At 50.7% G+C, this 19,177-nt stretch overlaps 1 protein-coding gene across 10 annotated transcripts in view; it reads right to left on the reverse strand.

The window, feature by feature from the left end:
- The window catches only part of TRAK1 (trafficking kinesin protein 1), a 126,375-nt gene that overhangs the window by 18,501 nt on the left and 88,697 nt on the right, over positions 1-19,177 (reverse strand). For 9 of the 10 annotated variants that reach the window (XM_053903936.1, XM_053903930.1, XM_053903931.1 and 6 more), the window contains 9 exons: positions 16,266-16,366; positions 15,371-15,479; positions 13,508-13,586; positions 12,430-12,560; positions 11,725-11,799; positions 10,896-11,033; positions 6,354-6,430; positions 4,875-5,111; positions 3,532-3,848 (listed from right to left, as the gene is read on the reverse strand). In XM_053903936.1, the coding sequence (XP_053759911.1) occupies positions 3,532-3,848; positions 4,875-5,111; positions 6,354-6,430; positions 10,896-11,033; positions 11,725-11,799; positions 12,430-12,560; positions 13,508-13,586; positions 15,371-15,479; positions 16,266-16,366 (1,264 nt within the window). Of the gene's footprint in view, positions 1-2,114; positions 3,849-4,874; positions 5,112-6,353; positions 6,431-10,895; positions 11,034-11,724; positions 11,800-12,429; positions 12,561-13,507; positions 13,587-15,370; positions 15,480-16,265; positions 16,367-19,177 lie in introns of those variants that run through there. The other variant, XM_053903939.1, reaches the window with a different exon arrangement.

Genomic DNA, 19,177 nt, shown 5'->3' on the forward strand with positions numbered 1-19,177 from the left:
CCTGTCCTCATTTTATAGATGAGGAAACTGAGCACAGGGAGGTCAGGTAACTTGCCAGAGGTTGCAAAGCTGGCAAGTGGCTAATCTGGGTGGGATTCAAACCCATGCTGGCTCCAGTGTCCAGCCTCTTAACCACATAGACCGTCTCTTGGCCAGCAGTGAGGAGGCCTCCTGAGTGTGAGTTCTCAGAAATCAGATCAACACCACACCTGACTGGCTTCTTCAGTCCTCACACAGGTGTGTTCCATGCTGCAAAAGTGACCGTTGGTGAAAGCCTTCGCAACCCTGTTATCTGAGTCACGTCAGGCTGTGGAGCTCACAGACCATTTCCGTTCCTGACTGGTTCTGAGGCCCCAGAAAGGTTTCCTGAGTCCAACACCTGGGCAAAAAACAGCTAGCTCCCCCTCACTCCCCCTGCCACTGCCTGGGACCACCATGTTGGAATTCTTACGAATCTCCTGGCTGCCTGAAGTCCTGCCTTGGATACAAGATGGAGGACAAATCAAAAATTAAATATGAACGGCATCTTATTCAGAGCCTCGGCTGCCTCTTTCCTATTCTCCACACCCCGCCCTGGCTTCCTTCATCCGTAGAGCACAAAGGAGAAGTACTATTAGCTACCTGTCATCACACCCCTCCTCCCCAACCACATGAGAACAAGGCTGGGGGGCAGGGAAAGAGAGGAACTTCCCTGTCCCGGTTGGCACCAAGATGAAGCTCTATGAAACGAGCGTGTGGACAGCAGAGAAAACACAGTCACCACACCTTTCCTTCTGTTTGCTTTCCCTCCACATCCCACTGTTCTGACTACAAGTTTTTGTATCATCAAAGGAAAAGAAAACCAAATCTATTTATGTCAGAAGAGTACCTGGGACTTAAAAGTTAAAGCTAACCTGTTGGACAAGGTCTAGCATAGCCTAGAAGTAGATGCTGTCCTCTAATTACATACTGACTTGTTTTTGGGGAAATACCATCTTGGTATTTCCGGGGGGGGTCGGGGGGAAATACTGCCCAACTCATCTCTTTAATGCAGGGCTGTCTCTTCTAGTCTGGAAAGTTTGGTTTGTTCTTCACTTGCTTAAAACACCTAAGGTAAGATGATGAGACAAGAGTGCTAACCTTAAACACCGAGCCCAGCTATGTTGGCTGACACCAATGAGCAGACAGCAAGATGAATTAAATAGGTAAGGGAGACACAGATTGGCTATCTGCTGTGATCCCAGCCAACCTCCAGGGGCCTCACCCCAGGCACGTTTACCTGGGCCACCGAAGACCAAAGGAGTCCTATCGGCTTCTGAGCAGGCTAGCGGAAACGGATGACGTTAAGAACTCGGCCCCAGCACAGTGCTGGTCCGGGTTCTCAACACTGGTAAGGCCACCCTCCAGACCTGAGCTGCTGCAACAGGGGCAAGTGTGGGGAACCTGAGTTTTAATTAGCACCTATTAGGTGCCAGGCATAATACAAAACACATCACATGGACTCCTCACCACAATTTTGTGTGGCAGGTGTAAGCCTTATTTCACAAATAAGGGGGACAGGGCTCAAAAAGGTAACTTGTCTAATGCCACAGAGATGCGCTGAACCCAGTGTCAGGCAGACTTCTGTGTCAGCACTCCATCGTATCATATTAAACATAGTAACACAAAAAATAATTGTGGAGGGAAGGAAGAAAGGAGATATTGGTTGTATTTTAAACAGCTAAGAAGTCAGAGAACTACAAAATGGAGGACAGGGATCTCTATCATGAGAATGCATGACAGTCCATGGTGATAAGATATGACTTCTTAATGGTGGTGATTTAGCATCCTGGTGAGCTGGGTACTATCAATGAAACTCACCTAGCAAATCTAATGGGATTTCCTCTTATTCTATTAACACAAAAATACTGCTAAGTCACAAGATTATAAAAGAGGGAAAAAAAAAAAGATGAATTTGTCGAAATAAAAGTTTAATAATCTCTTCCTGCAATATGCTTGGAAAATGAATCCAAAGACATATTCTTAGATGATCTAATGAAATACAAAGTCAAATACAGAAATCAGACAAAATAGAGATGGTAATTCCAATGAGCTTTAAGAGACAAAGGAGAAAAAAAGAAAAGAAAGGCAGAAAGTAAAATTGCAGAAATGGAAGATTTTATTGAAAGAAAAACAGACATAATTATGGATCAGGAAACAATCACCAAGCTCACAACTGAATAAACAATTAAAAAAAGAATGAGCCATCCCTTTTCTGAAATCTAATAAGGCCCTAAATTATACAATTAAAAAATAATCATGAAGAAAGAAAGTCAGCCCACCCACTTCCTTCCTTTGAAAACTATACGACCCAGGACCCAGTTAAGTCTTAGGTCTTTAACAAACACACCCTCATTTTACAGCACACATTCTCAACAGGGGTGATACTGCCCCCAATGGGTCAGAAATGGGTTATTATGGGGTGAAAAGAATCCTAATCTTTTTAGGCAGAGAGCCGAGATATACATATAGTACATCAACAGTATATCTGTCATATTAAATTGTAGGGGCGGCAATTAAGAGCATATGTCTAAGACCACGCCTTAAGAATATAGGTCTAAAGTGATAAATACAGCCTTACCCAGATTCTGATTGGGCTTTGCGTCAGAAATGTAATACAGAGTACCCTCTCAAACAGCCTCTGAAACTCATATGGGTTTCCAAACCAAAGGAGTCAAAAATGAAAAATACCAACACTGGGTGGCTCTTGCCAGGGTGGTGGTAAGAAAAGGGAGGACATTTATAATGCCTGGAGGACAAAGAAAGAAAAAAGGTGAAATTCTCCGTGAGTTTAATCATCCGGGGTGTCCCTGGAACTGAAAAGTAAATTGCCCCTGGGAAAGGCAGGCTTAAGGAAGCGCGAACTCACCGGCCTCCGCGGCCGCCCCCTGCCTGGCCCCCCAGCGGTGGAGGTGGAGGCGCAGGAGGCTGGCTCGGATCACACCGCCGAGGCGGAAGGAAGAAAGTCACACCCTCCTCACTGGAAGACCAGAAGCAAAACGTGTCAGCCCACCAACTGCAAATCGCTTTCGCATGGTTACTGAAAAAAACTACTTCCTGCGCTGCTCTGCACCCCTCCCCGACGCCAACGTTTGGGGGGGGGGGGAGGGGGGGGGTCCAAGCATTCATTCCCGGTGCTTCTCAGACCCCAGGCGTGACCTAATTAACTTTTCAGTACCTTAGCAGGGCCTCTGCCTCCCGCAAAGAGGTTTACTTCTAAGGTTCTAAATGCAAAGGAGAGAGGACTGGGAAACCAGCGTCAGCACGTTGGTTCCCTGTCTTTGGCCTTGCTGGCCGAGGTCAGCCCCGGCCCGCGTGCGCACTCGCACACCTGCCCCGGCCGGGCCCAGGCCGGGCGCCGCCGTCAGAGGAACTCAAACCAGCAGCGCGGCAGGCTGTCGCGGAAGAAAAAGGAGTAGGTGTTACAGAGGCTGCCCGCTTGCCGGTGGTGGATCAGGGACCACAGGCGGTCGCTGAGGAGGGTGGCGAGGGGCCGAGGCCCCCGGTGATCACCTTCCAGCGGCTTCACGATCTGGAGTTTCTCGGGCAGGTAGGAGCGGCTGCTGAAGGACATGCCCGAGAAGCCGGTGAACTCGGAGAGGCGGGAGTGGGTGCCGAGGGACATGATGCTCTCCGTGGGCGTGAGGGAGCCGCTGAGCAGCTCGCCCTTCTCCGCCAGCTCCCGGAGCTTCCGCTCCTGCTCCTCCTCGAAGAACCTCCGCTCCGAGAGGTAGTTCTCCCGGCGGAGGGACAGCCGCCGCAGAGCGGTTTCCAGGTCGTGGGAGCCCGGGGTGCCCGGCGTCCCGGGCTTCTTGCTCCGCTCGTCATTCCTGCAGAAGGAGGGAGATGGGGCTGAGCGTGGGGCACCCCGCAGCGGGCGCGGTGCAAGGTGCGTGTGGCAAGGAAGGCCTTCCTGCCAGGTGCACGGGGTGGACAGGTCGGAGTGGCTGCAGGATGGATAGGGAAGCGGACGAGGCAAACAGCTGAAATTCAGGCAAAAATGGGGGCATAAATGATTGCCCGGAAGAACTAGTTCCCTCTGGTGGGTGTTTTGGGAGGTAGAGGGAGAGCACTAAGGTGCGTTAAAAAAAAAAAAAAAAAAGTGTAAGAAGAACTCCTGTTGCTATAAACCTCTCCCTCGTTGCTATAAACCTCTCCCTCGGGAGCCCTTAGGGAGAATTCTTCAGGATGCGGGTCCTAGTCACCAGAAGGGCCACTGGTTCAAGAGGCGTTTCTCTGTCCTCTTGAATTAAAAGAGCTGTTCTGATTAAGCAGTTTCCCCCAATTTTATTATCACGTAAAAAGGGTACACAACACAGCTGGCGTGTGTGTGTGTGTGTGTGTGTGTGTGTGTGTGTGTGTGTGTGTGTGTGTAGGGGTGGGTCTGCAGGGCTTTAGGACAAAGAAGTGCCCACTGCTAAGGAAGCCCCACCCCAGGGACAAGCACCTTTGAGGGGGTCCAGGACCCCACCTTCCAAAGCAAACTAGATTCTGGCCAGGAGACAGAGACTGAGTCCTCCTCTACCTTTTAAACATCCAAGCTACCAAAGGGCTCATGAAACAAATGTCCACTCTGCAGCTCAACAGTGAAGATTAACAGAAAAATACTCATTTACCCTCCCCTTCAGCATCTGACAGAGAAGCAGACTTCCTGTTGTACCTCTTTAAGCTTGTGAAAATACCAGAATCGAGAATGACTGTAAACACAGAGTGTTGTTAAACCAGATTAAAACACTGAAAGCTCTAGACTTTTCCCGTGACTCTTTATCAGTCTTCCTCTTCTGATGACTGAACTTACACTCTAAACACACTACCTCTCCCCAAAACAGCCAGATAAAAACTCTGGGCTGGCTCACCCCAGGTCAGCTGACTCTGCTTCCAGGATGATGCTGTTGGTCTTGTTGTCCAGGACCACGTTGCCAACATCACTGCCATAGAAGCTAGACCGGGGGGTGCTGACGCAGCTGGACAGGAGGGAGTTCACGGCTGAGGACTGGTTGGAGCCAGGGATGTTCATGGGGGACGGGGTCAGAGACCTCTGCTTGACGACCTGGTTGATGTTTCTCACCGTCTCAAAGACTCGCCTCTGGTGACTGGGGGGAATGCACAACATCATCCATGAATAAACAAATGCAGGAATGACCATGGAGTCCAACCTTCCAGAAACTACCATCTAGGAGCCAAAAGGCAGCTGGCCCACGTGAGCCCCCAAACAACCTGCCAGCCCGTGCTTCCAGTGTTTCTGAGGGCATTGGCTGGAACTCAAGAGACTCAATGCCCACTGAATTCAGGCCTCTCATAAATACGTGGTTGTGTCCTAAAGGTGATGCTAGCAAGGGGATACTGCTTTTCTCTCCCTTAGGCTTAACCCACAAATAAAAATACTAAAGTAGGGCTTTTGTCTCCCAGATACTTTTCCTCTTTCATGACGGTCACCAGAACGTAAAGTCCAAGAAAGCAGTGTTCACTGCTCAACACATAACAGGGCTCCAGAAATATCTGTGGAATGAGTATCTGGTGACCATTCATATACATTTAAAAAAAGCAAGACGAAGTTAGTCTTAAACTTCTATAAGGAGATGGTAAACACCAGATTAATATTTTTTTAGCAACTGCTATTTCTAAGAGCGGAACCTCCCTTTGATGCTCATTTGTTTCTTTTTAAGGAGACAAGGTAGGCACGTTGCTACAACGGCCACCTCCTTCTGGGATGCAGAGGCCTTCACACATGCACCGAGGCTCAGGGACTGTGGTCACTCCCGGGATCCCATTTCAGTTCCAGCTGTGAGCTTCGGGTACAGAAAATACACAATGAAATCGGATCCACAGTGTCCTCAGAAACACCTCAGGGCAGGCCTTGAGCAAGAGCTCACGTTAGGAAGAGAGTTGGTAGAGGCCAATATCCCTAAACATATCCAGGAAGGAAGTGGAAGCCTGGGCACTCCTTGAAGAGCCTTCATACTGCATCTCATTTTTCTTTTCCTAACAGACATTAAAATTGTTTAAAGCTTAAACTTTAAACACCTTTCGGTGTTTTTCACCGAAAGGAAAGATAAAAACAAGTCGTGGTGTCAAGGCAGAGTCTGTAATTAACAGAGATAAGAAACATCTCTCTCCTTACTCAACTTTCTAGAAGTTCATAACCTATCTTTGAAACCTAGTAAGAGTTGCTGGGGGCTACTATCGGCTGTGTTCTCTTGTCTCCCTTAATCTGGACCCAAATCTGTGGAAGGACCACAGTGATCACTGGGGGGGTGTCTGAGACCCAGACGTTGTTAGTTTTGATGACCACAGGGCACGAGCCAGTCTCTGGGAAGCCTAGAACGAGGCCGTACGCGATGTCTGGAGACTCAGGCTCTTCCAACTGCAGCTCCTTGCGCATCGTTCCCTCGATCTCTGCTGCCAAGGAGTCCTGAGAAAAGCCAGAAAACACAATGAGTGCACAGCAGTTCAAGTGCTCGGTCTCTAAAAGACGCGCCCGGCTGGCTAGCCACAGGAGAGTCAACCGAGGTCTCAGAAGCTTGCAAACTACCGTGACACAAGGCTGACGGCATTCATCACTGCTGGAAACCCTGACTGAGCAATCCCCACGGCAGGTCCCGAACGGAGCAGTCCCGGTGGGCACCGGGTGTAAAGGCCCTGTGATCCCATGCAGCTAAGGGTCTCAGAGCAAACTCCATGTTCCCTTGGCCAAACCACAGAGCTGTGACTCTGCCACAAGGAGTGGAGGGGAACTTAGGGAGGACGGGACTGAGTCGTGAGCACTGGCATCTGAGCCTCTGCTCTCATGGCCCTCCACCCCCGGCAAGAAGAGCTCTCCCCGTCAACGACGCATCGCCCACCTCCCTCTAACGGCCAGCTCACACGTCCTTTCCACCAGTAATCCTTCATTCCTCCCCCTAGAAAGACACCAAACACATGAAGTCCCTGCGAGTTCCCCGAACAGTTAGTCCACTTAGATCTCTCTCCAGCTAAGTTGTGAACTTTGCGGGTTGGGGGAAGGCCTGGCACTGATAACTTCTCACTTTCCGGATGGGCCAGGCCCCAACCTGAGACTCAACGACAATACAGGCTGCCTCCCTGACCACCTGCCACTCCTCACCGTATCAGCTGGAGCCTAACAAGCAATCCCACATGCTGCCACAGGTAGATGCCAACAGGAGGACCAGGTGTGTGCAGCAAAGCACCTGCCGAGGCCTCAGAGAAGGACGCCACCTAGGACAACCTGAAGGAAAGGGCTGACTCCGTACTAACCAACACATTTCCTGGGATGACGGGAATGTGCTTTCTGCACTGTCCACTGCAGGGGCCACTGGCCACAGGTGGCTATTGAGCACTTGAAACACGGCCAGTGTGGCTGAGAACCTGAACGAACCGTACTAATTTCAGTGGATTTAAATTTGCATGGCCACTTGTGGCCAATGGCTTCCCAGCAGACAGAGCAAGGGACTCCGAGGTGTCCACCTCCAAGCCCCACAGTCAGGGAGGGATGCTCCAGTCTGGAACCTGGGACCAAGTGGGGAGACTTATAGGAGTCAGCAAGAAGCTGGGTCAATAAATGGTTAGTGGGCTTGTTTTCAATTCCTATTCATAAGTGGGCAATTTTATTTAGTAATTACTACCCACAGATTGACAGTCAACATAACCCAGGTTGTAAAAGGCTTCTCTGGGTGAACAGGACTGACTTTTTTAAAGCCAGTTTACTATTCATTCATTCATTCATTCATTCATTCATTCATTCATTCGTTCGTTTTAGAGAGAATGCACATGCAGGGGAGGAACAGAGGGAGAGAAAGAGAATGCCAAGTAGGCCCCATGCCCAGCATGGAGCCCAACACAGAGCTCGATGTCATGACCTTCAGATCATGACGTGAACTGAAATCAGGAGTCTGACACGCAACCTACTGAGCCAGCCAAGCATCCCCAGTTTACTTTTACTTTTTTTTCCCCCCAATGTTTGTTTATTTTTGAGAGACAGAGCATGAGTGGGGGAGGGGGAGAGAGAGGGGGAGAGAGAGAGAGAGAGGGGGAGAGAGAGAGAGGGGGGGAGAGAGAGAGAGGGGGGGGGGGAGAGAGAGAGAGAGAGAGAGAGAGAGAGAGAGAGAGAGAGAGAGAGAGAATCCAAAGCAGGCTCCAGGCTCTGAGCTGTCAACACAGAGCCCGACGTGGAGCTCGAACCCACGAACCATGAGATCATGACCTGAGCCAAAGTCAGACGCTTAACCCACCGAGCAACCTAAGTGCCCCCAGTCTACTTTTCTTAATACTATAATTCACCACACAGCTTACATTCAGAGCTCTGCATGAAGAAAATATCTTCACACAAATTAGGAGAGATAAGATACTAAACTATCAATTTCAAGGCCATGCTGGGAGGATGTCGCCAACAGGCTCTATGACTTGTCTTGGTTGTGACCCCATCCAGCAGTCTGGGGAGGCCATGGACCTCTTCTTAGAATAGTATTTTTAAGTGAATCAAATAATGAGGACAAAAAGGAAGCCAGATCTATTGAACTAGTTACAAGAATGTTAGTAACGACGATGGTGAAACAGAAACACACAGGCTCCGGCTTCTGAAGTGGAGCTCAGCATGAACGGGAGTTTTGAGACATTTACAACTGAAATGTGCCATGAAAGCGGCTATGATTTCAACTGGTGACAAAATCACGGGGGTGCCAACATCGCTGTGGTTTGTTGCCTACCTTCACGTAAGAAAGAAACGACTAGGGATTAATGAAAATAGAAGACATGACCTTCCCGCAAGTTCACGGGCCCCCTGAATCCGGGGTGGGGATCCTAGATTAGGAACCCCTGCCATAGGCAAGAGAGCTGGGGATGTACTCCTCAGGCAGAAACTGCTACTCACCGTGCCACTCAGCAGTTAAGAGAGTCTGGGAGCGAGAGAGGCAGCTCTGGTGTTCTGCTCCAGAAACACAAGGCACGGCACCACTCAGCTTGCCTTAAATACCTTTAATACATAGTGCACTTTAAAAATAGCCATCTTCAAAAAACCGAGTTATGCCAACAGCTACAGAAAAAGGCAAACAGAAGCTCTACCTCAGCAAATATGAAAGCTGAGGATTTCTGCAGAAGAAACCCAAATACAGATTTTTAATTGGACTTTGCTATGTAAGGGCTTCGTTTTAAACTACGGGTCCATCCCTGTGAGTGGGGAATGCCGTGGGGCAAACCCCAAGTGCATGGGAGATAAGATGCCCCCCGGAGGTCACCGCGCCAAGATGGGAAGCCAGGAAGGAGGGAAACTGAGGCAGGGAATGTACATCGCCACGTAGGACAGTCTTTGAGCTCCCTGTCATCAGCTCTAGGTGGAGGAATCTGGGGCACAGCCTGTTCTTAAATCCCGTAACCGGGATTCCTGGACACACTGGATCGCCAATCTACTCCTTGGAAAGCTACGTTATACAGCTTCTGTTTTGGTTTCACTAAGTTTCAGTCAAGCTGAGAGAGAGATCGTTCTAGGCTGATTTTGATATACATGAGCAAAAAGGAAAGGAGATCGTGATTTAGGCAACATGGGGCAGGCAACGAGCGTCGGGGGCAGCCGGAGTCAGCACCGGTGGGGGACGGGGGGGGGGGGGGGGGTGTGAAAGCAAAGAGCCCCAAGGAAAGGCCAAATCCGGAAGGGACCGAGCTGCACAAACACTGAAACTGCCATCTACTCGCATCTCATGTGGGAGTATTTCTCTCAAAAGTCCTCTCCTCAAAGAGACCGTGTTATTCCCTCAAACCACGGAAATAGAACCTGAATATAAAAGTTCTCAGCACTTTGCTCTTCAGTCCATTTACCCACCCATCCAAACGCAGTGTCTACTAAGCATCTACACTTCTACAACATGTGAACACAGTGCAGAAAACAGACTATGCGACAGAGGGAAGGAGAAGAGGAGCAAGTAAGATACGGTCCCCACCGTCAAGGGGTTTTCCTCTGACAGAAGAAGGTAAGATGAGGAAGCCCACCAAGTATCACAGGGAAACGAGCGGCAGAGGGGGGGCCTGCCCTGGGCTGCCCGACCCCAACAGGGAGGGGCCAACCCGGAAAAGCCGCTTTTCCACCATGTTTCCTCAAAGCCCAAACATGAAAAGAGATCAAGCCAGAGTTAAGAAATAAGACTGAGGGAGAATCATTTTGTAGGAATGTAAAAGCAGCTCCTACAGTGGGGAGAGAGATTTTTTTCAGATCACAGATACTGAAAACCACCGAGAGAACGATTAATAAGCCTAGAAACAGGGGCGCCTGGATGGCTCTGTTGGTTAAGTGCCCGACTTCGGCTCAGGTCACGATCTCGCGGTTCGTGAGTTCGAACCCTGCGTCGGGCTCGGTACTGACAGCTCAGAGCCTGGAGCCTGCTTCGGATTCGGTGTCTCCTTCTCTCTGCCCCTCCCCCACTCACATTCTCCCTCCCTCCCTCCCTCCCTCCCTCTCTCTCTCTCTCTCTCTCTCAAAAATAAACATTAAAAAAAACTACCAAAAATATAAGCCTAGAAAGAACCAGCAGGACTGTATGGGCAATTTAAGAATTCTGGAATGCACAGTGAGGCCAAAATAGCTCATATTCTAACAAGGTCAGAAAAATAATAACGTATGAATAACATCTTCCAAATATCTGAGGTTCCTACGAAATTTACCGGTCAAGGAGAAGAGGAGGAAACACGACGGAGTCAGAGGGATGGGAAAGAAACAATCACGTAGTCAAGGAGCCACCAGCTGGGCACACAAGCCCCTGACTCGGATCGAGAGCCAAGCTGTGGGACCAGAAGCCTCCCGCAGACTATGCTCCAGACCCCGCCTCCCTACCGGGGGCACCCCTGCGCCCTGCTGGGTGGGAGGTGGGGGCGTGGAGCCAGCGGGCGCTCACCATGGGGAACAGGCCCAGGGAGTGGTAGCGCCGGGACGTGGTGTTGGGCATGGTCTTGTTCCGGAGGTTCTTCAGCTCCTCCTGCGCCTCGTGAAGCATCTCCATGCACTCCGCGTACTTGTCCTCCAGCTCGCGCAGCTGCAGCAAGTCAGAGAAGCGTGCAGGGTCAGGGACTGGCGGCCCTGAGCCCTGAAGCCGGACACCAAAGAGCCCTTGAGGCTCAGTTTGGCTTCCAACCGGGGCGGGGGGGGGGGGGGTGCTCATGGGCTCAGAAACCTCCCAAATTCTCACAACGGGCAAGTGAGATCACAGGCTTCCCATTACGGAATGCGGAAGTCGTGGGAATGAAAGGCACAGCATAGGGAACAGCGTCAATGGCACTGCAACAGTGCTGTATGGGGACAGGTGTGGCTACACTGTGCAGAGAACAGAATAATGTACAGAGATGCCCAATCACTACGTCGTACATCCGAAACGACTCTAACAGGGTGTGCCAACTATACTCAAATTAAAAAATTATTTGTTTTCCAACAGCATCCATCTATCTTGACACGAACGGGAGAGATCGTCACACCCTCGTTTCCAGCCACGTCTCTCAACAGGCGCCTTTACGCGGCGAGCAACGTGTCGTTTCGCTGATGGAAACGTTCGGCGGGAGCGGGCTGTGCGGCGCCAGCCTCCCCGGCCCCCGTGGCGGTGACAGTGTGAGCACGAATTTACGAGTAAGGACGACTTTCGATTCAGAAGAAAAACGGGTAGGGACCCCCAGCCTGGCAGGGGGAGGCTGAGAAGCGGGACGGGCCTGGAGAAGGGAGGCAGAGCCGCTCACCTCGGCCGTGAGCTGCCGCTGGGCATCCTTAGCCGCCCCCAGGTGCTGGACCAGCTCTTCATTTTCCACGGCACACTGCAACACGCCAAGGGGCCAGTCAGCTTCTCTTTTAAGACACTGGAAGCGGCTCACTGTTCTCCTATTATCTGAGCTGTTACAATCCTGTCACATTTCTACAACGAGACTTCTGTGCCAGAGTAAAAATTTCGTCTTCCTTCTATACGATTTTGAAAGCAGCCTTGCCCCCATCCAGCACAGCCACGGCCCCTCTCCAGACGCACGTCACCTCGCCTTGCTTCTAGCAAGGGCCCGAGCCGGGAAACTAAACCGTATTTGGGTTTGCTTCTTGCTGCTGCTGCTGCTGCAGGACTGATTTAAAAAAGGGGGGTGTTGTTCTGCCACAGAGCACACTGGGTGTGCTGTGCAAGAACAAATATTAGACTAGAAAATTCAAACATTAAATTCCAAAACTCCCTATCGACAGCACCTTTGTTCACAAACTCTTTTAACGTGCAGATTCTTTTTAGGAGATAAGTGGTGATGACAGGATCCCCTCCCCGGTTCAGGACAACGAGCTTTGTCCTATTGAATCTGCTAAGCCTTTTTCTCCAAAGGGGCAGCACAAAATCCTAAACTATGAGACTAAAGGGCACGGTCTTCAGGTGCAAATACCATCTGCACCGGCTCGAGAAACAGAAACCTTACAGCTTTGGCCTTCTTCTGCAAGTCAACTATCTGGGACAGCAGGTGTGTGATCTCCTCTTGCTGGCGGGCAGCATCCTCAGTCTTCTTGGCCAGCTCCTCTGAGATACTGGCAATCTGCACATTGGCATCCCCTTTAATCAAGAAATGACAACCACCAGAGGGAGTCAGACCCAGAGAGAATGGTCTCTTTGTGGCTTGCACAAGAAAAAGCATCTTTGTTACAAGACGGGGGCAGGGTGGGGGGGGGGCAGAAGTGGAGAGAACACGGAGGGAGGAACAGTGCCCATTTTCCTGCCCCAGCTCAGTCTGGGCAGCCCCCAGGTGTGGCTCCCGGGCCTGGCGTGGGGGCCCAACCCCCCTGACCGCAGCTGCCCCCCCCCCCAGAGGAAATCAGGCTTTGGGCGTCAGGCAGGAGATGCCACACCAAACCAAGGTCCAACTGCCCAAATTCTCACCTTCATGCATGAGCAGATCCACATCATTAACAGGAACCCCTGTTGCACCCCATTCTAGAAGGAACTGCTACCTGCACAGTCTAATTCCCTGGGTGCTTTCAACCCATATTCAGAGTCATAACTCATTTTACTAGATGTGAACACAGGGTGTGTTTCATCTACTGAGTGCTCTGCTGAAGCTCAAAATATCGTTTGCCCTTTTGTCTTAACTTGTAAACTTATGATGGAGGGGACGGGAAGTACTTATTTGCAAAGCAGAGAACTCTGGCCTCAACTTTTGCACATCAGTCACGAGAAGCCAGTTTTTGCACATTAACACCAGAACTCCGTAACCGGGCTTAATTTAGGCATCATATAACTCCAGTATTCCAGTAGAAAGCCAACATCGAAATCAGACATCCGTCTCAGTGAGAAGAGAAATTAAGACAGTGCATGGATGACAACCTAGCACCCAATTTCTCATGAATCAGAGTGAGGGGTGCCTCTAGTTTTCAGAAAAATGTTACTGAACCCAAGCTGGCAGGGAGATGTGCTTTCTCAAGGGTGATGCAAATCTGTCTAGTCACAGTGATGCAGAAAATAAAAAGAGGGGGTAGGGGTGGAGCACGAGGGCCAGGACATACTCAGCTCCTTCACACAGTCGTTGACCAGCTGCTGTTCCTTCTCTTCGTAGGTGATAGTCTCCGTCTTTAGCTGGCAGGCCTGTGGACAAGGGTCAGGTCAGAGGCCCCACATTCACATCTGGACTGGTGGGGCGGGCAAGGCCGAGGCATAGAGCAAGGATGAACCTGGGTCTGGGATGCTGCCTTTGACCATCTCCCCATCTGTGATCCATTATACCCTCAAATCCAGAAAGGCCATCAGAATGCCCTGCTTAGTTAAGGAATCGGATGTTCAAAGCTGAAGAGATGAAAACGGTGTACCACCAGAGGGCGCCACACAAAGCAATATGCATGCTACAGGAGCCACCCTTGTATCGATGTCTGTCTATTCGTTTGCGTCTGTCCCAGACCACAGACACAGACCCCTTTGTGACCCCAACAGTATCTAGGACTCAGCTCTGTCTACCACGGCCATTCTAAGGATGACCACAAGAATGGCTCACACTTGTTTTATGTGAGGCACCTTCCTGTGAAGTCTGACTTGGAGTTAGAGCTATTGTATTCAGCTTAGTAAAAACAAGGTACAATAGGAAAGCACCAACATTCAGAAACCCAAGAGACAGGACTCGGGAGGACCTGCTCCAGGCTGAAAATGTGGGAAGAGATCCGAAGGTTTGAGGAAAATATCCCAGGTAGAAAGAAGGTATCTCTGAGCCCCCAGATCCCAGGGAGACACTATACTCCTGAACTGAGATGGAATCTGTGGCTGGGATCGGATTCCCTCTTGCTTTAGGTGGGCATTCTGACAGCTGAACTGCTGTGTGTCCAGGACTGGAACAGCAGTCCTGGCTCGGCCACTGGCTGGCAGAGAAAGCTTGGACAAGCCTCTTTGGTCACCCTGGGCTTGTATTTCCCACCAGTAAATGAGGACTAGAAGACCTAAGGTCTAAGAGAACATCACCTTCCTCATGATTAGCCCTGTTCAGCCAAGACATGAGGCTCTGTCCAACATGTGAGCAAGTTCAAGGTGGTCTGCCCTACTGGAGGGGTTTCAGGGACCCCTGGGCCAGCTAAGGTGGGCTTGCAGCCCTAACTCGACTAGCCATACCTCTGGCCACAGAGCATAAACTCACTGAATTAGGGCAAAAAGTACCAAACTTGCATGCCTCAGTGTTTCCAGGTAGGGGCAGTGGGTGAAGGGAAGTAACGGGAGGTTCAGGATCACAGAGCCTCACAAATCCTGGCTTTGTCATTCACTATCTTGCACCATGGTAGCAAATCAAACACTCTGCTGCCTGGGTCCCGGTTTTCTGGCTGTAAACGAGGAGCTTCCAGCCTTGCAGTGAAACTTGAAAAAAAAGAACACAGGCAAAGTGTCTGGCACAATGACTAGCCAGTCAGAAATACTCAAAAGCACGAGTTCCCAAGTGGCCTTGGCTCTACCTTTTTAATTGTCTAGGAAATAGGTCTCCAAGTTCTCATGTGCTATTTCCTTAGAGCGTATCTGACCTGCGGCAACCTGGAAATGAGGCTTTCACCCTGGGCTTCCACGTAATTTCCACGCCAGAGCTGGAGGACACCATGGAGAGACCCCCTGCCCCCGCCACCGAGGGACCCCTGCCCTAGCTGAAGGAGGAGGGGCCCACCACTGTCACCCACCCTGAGGATCCCACCCGGATGGGCGTGTGCTCCCCAGAGGCCAATGGCCAGCACACAGACGTGGCTCGCCTGACAAGCGCTGGGTGCAGCTGGGAGCTGAGCGCAGGCGACTCTCCCACAGACTGTTGCCTCTGAGAATGGTGCTGTAGCCACGGCGGCTCCGGCCACACGAGGCCAAGGGGCCACCACCCTCCAGCGGGGACGGGGGCAGGGAGCGCGCTTCACCTCGGATCGGAGCACGACGTTCTCCTCCTCAAGGTCCTTCAGCTTCTTCTGAAGAGAATCCAGATGAAAGTAGTTCTGCACGTTGGAGGATGACTCATTCCTCTTCAACCTGGGGGAGAGAGCACGGGCTCGCTCTGGGGAGAGAGGTTTGTCCCCCACAACCTGGCAAACCCAGGGAACCTCGGGGGGCTCTTCCATCGAGTGATCAGGAAACATGCAGGTGTGACAGTGACCCCCAGGAAAACAGCACCCGTCGGCTCACAGACTCGCCACCCTCAGGACCCACATCCCAACCCTCTGTCCATCACTGGCATTTGCCACATGGCCTCAGAAGTCAGCAGGATCAACTGCTCAAAGCCTACACAGTTCTGGATGCCCGGAAGTCTATTTAGTATTTGTAACGCACTTCTAACGTGCCTAGAACAGTTTTAAGTACTCTACTTGTACACTCACAACCCTATAAGGACTATCAGTCTCTCCATTTTACAAATGCAGAAGCGAGCAGAGTGCTTAAGTAACTTGGCCAAGAGCACGCAGCTAGTAAAACCACAGAGCCAAGGTCTGAACTCGGGCCACTGGGCTCGAGAGTCCGTGCTCCTAACGTGAGGCTCTGCTGACCCCCAGAGAAGGCCTCACACCTTCTGCCCCAGGGGCCCACCATGGCACCTCTGGTTCCAGAACCCACCTGCCGGGCCCATGGCCAGGCCAGATCAATCAAAACTGCTAAATGTCCCGCTGAAATAGCACAATCAGTCTGTTTGAGGCACGAGGAGATGCTCGGTCTGGGGAAGGCTGGGACTGGCTGACCTTCACGGCCGGCGAGGCGACCCTGCCGAGGCAAGTCCAGAGACCCTGGCAACAGCCAGCCGCCTGTGCCCCGGCCGCAGGGACTTACGGGGTGGAGCACACGGACTCGGGCTCGCTGTCCTCTGCAGCACTGGCGTAGAACTGCAGCAACTCATCCTTCATGGACAGCTCATGCCGGAGCTGGGACACCTGCACAGACACAGGGGGGGACAGCTCATGCCGGAGCTGGGACACCTGCACAGACATGGCGGGGGGACAGCTCATGCCGGAGCTGGGACACCTGCACAGACACAGAGGGGGACAGCTCATGCCGGAGCTGGGACACCTGCACAGACATGGCGGGGGGACAGCTCATGCCGGAGCTGGGACACCTGCACAGACACGGCGGGGGCTCACATTCATCCCCGAGCACTGACAATGCCCCCGTCACGTTCCAGCACTTGCTGCTGGGGGGACGACGTTTCGTTCCTTACCAAAAGTGAACGCGTGTAATTGATGCTGTGCTCGACAAAGAAAAGAGATTGCATTTGACCCCGTTTAAGAAAAATACAGTCCGTTATTTTTTGGACAGAAAGCCCTCTACCTAAATTTATAAATTTTACTTTGGTTCAGAGATGAGGTGAGAGGGGACTAGAAGGTTCCAGGATGGTATTTGGGGAAGGGGGGCAAGGCAGCATATGGGTTTTGCAAGTAGCCAGATGATCGGCTGGGCAAACGGCCAGAGAAAAAGATCCTGTTACCAAATGAAAAAAAAGAGGCCATTCACTTCTGCTGAAACAATGCCACCGCGGACCGGGACCCTGGCGATGCCAGCTCTGGGTGGGCAGCTACAAACAGCTTGTCACCCCTCACAGCCCCACCCTGTGACTGCTACACCCGCACAGGGCTCCCGGCCAAGCCTGGCCAGGCCTTGTTCTGTACTCAAGGATCGCAAGACAGCAATTTCAGACACAGGGAGAACAGAGGCAGACATCAGGAAGTGGCCACACTGATTACTGCTAAGGCAGCTGTTGCAAATCACCTGATTTATACTTGACGTCTAAAATAAACAAACCTGTGCCATAAAAGTTTTCATTGCCCGTTTACCACTCAGTGCGGAGGGACAGGGAGCTACTGCTGTAAGCAAAAATTAGGACAAAGTTTTCATTCTTTCTGGTTTCTAATCTGATTTGGGGTCCGTGGTTTATTTCGGCTTTCCTACACAACCGAGTGTTTATGACTTCCATGGAGAAGCAGACTTTATGTGCACAAAAGCTTTAGTCTCAATATCTAGACTGACAATTTAATAATATGCCAAAGGGGAACATATCACAGCTTTCAAATTCAAAGCTTTTCCAAGGAAAAAGAGGTATTTCCACTTCCCAAGAGTTGGATGCCATTTGTGTGAGGTGAGGAAGCCCCAACACAAGGGCAGGTGCTCGGGGAAGCAGCACGTGAGGGGCAATGGTTGACCATTTACTGGGTCCTGGGCAACACGTTCCTCTGCTCAGAAGACCAGGCTGAGGGGCGCCTGGGTGGCTCAGTCGGTTAAGCATCCGACTTCAGCTCAGGTCATGATCTCGCGGTTTGTGGGTTTGAGCCCCGCCTCAGGCTCTGTGCTGACAGCTCAGAGCCTAGAGCCTGCTTCACGTTCTGTGTCTCCCTCTCTCTGCCACTCCCCTTCTCATGCTCTGTTTCTCTCTCAAAAATAAATAAGATTTAAAAAAAAAAGAAAAAAGACGAGGCTGACCTGGAATGCTTTAATGCCTGAGGGAAGGGGAAGTCAGGCCATGGCCATTGGGGGCAAGGAAAGCAGGGGTCAACTTTACTTCTCCAAAACACAACCACATTTGACCTTATTGTCTTTCAAAAGATGCATATCTATTTCATCATATGAAAACAATTATTAAACCCAGACAACAATAGCTGGGAACAGCTTTAATGAGGAAAAGGTCTGAATGCATCTAAGAGACACAAGTAAGGGCATCCCTTCCCACTTAGAAAGTTTCTGATAGAAAATAAAGGAGAAGAGAGGTGCCTGGGTGGCTCAGTCGGTTAAATGGCTGACTCCTGATTTCAGCTCAGGTCATGATCTCACAATTCTTGGGTTTGAGCCCCATGTTGGGCTCTGCGCTAACAGTTCTGAGCCTGCTTGGGAATCTCTCTCTCAAAAATAAATACATGTTTAAAAACAAAAACAAAAACAAAAACAAAAACAGGGGTGGCTGGGTGACTCAGTAGGTTAAGCGTCCAACTTAAGCTCAGGTCATGACCTAACAATTTGTGAGTTTGAGCCCTGTGTCAGGCTCTATGCTGACAGCTCAGAACCTAGAGCCTGCTTCAGATTCTGTGTCACCCTCTCTGTCTGTGCCTCCCCTGCTCACGCTTTGTCTCTCTCTCAAAAATAAACATTAAAAAAAGTAAAAAAAAAAAAAAAAAGGGAGAAGAAACCAGGAGAAGAAGAATATCAAATGCAAGTCCTCACGGCTAAAATTCCAAATTAAAAGAACAGGATAATGGAAAAGAAACTACAGGGGCGCCTGGGTGACTCGGTTGGTTGAGTGTCCGACTTTGGCACAGGTCATGATTTCATGGTTTGTGAGTTTGAGCCCCGCTTCAGGCTCTGTAACAGCTTGGACCAGGGAGCCTGATGTGGATTCTGTGTCTCCCTTTCTCGCCACCCCTCCCTCGCTTGTGCTCTCTCTCTCAAAAATAAACAAACAAACATTAAAAAAATAAAATTAAAAAAGAGGTACAAAGTAGGGCCCGGCTCTAACTCCTAAGCCTTGTGACACCATCTGACTCTGCAGAACTTGCCTCCTCCTGCCCACACCATGACCTTCCGGGAAACCAGTGGTACTCCTCTGAAACCCGAGTCCCTGAAGATAAACCTACTCTACCCCCACCCCTGACCACTGATACTCTTTCGCCAAGATTTGTATCATGGAAATGACAGGGTTTCTATCATGACAACAACCGGCTATTTTTTGGGTCTGTTTTACAAACACGCAATTATATTGT

Source organism: Panthera pardus, unplaced genomic scaffold, assembly GCF_024362965.1.
Source record: "Panthera pardus isolate Hobbes unplaced genomic scaffold, ASM2436296v1 HiC_scaffold_16, whole genome shotgun sequence".
In the NCBI taxonomy this organism is placed as follows: Eukaryota; Metazoa; Chordata; class Mammalia; order Carnivora; family Felidae; genus Panthera; species Panthera pardus.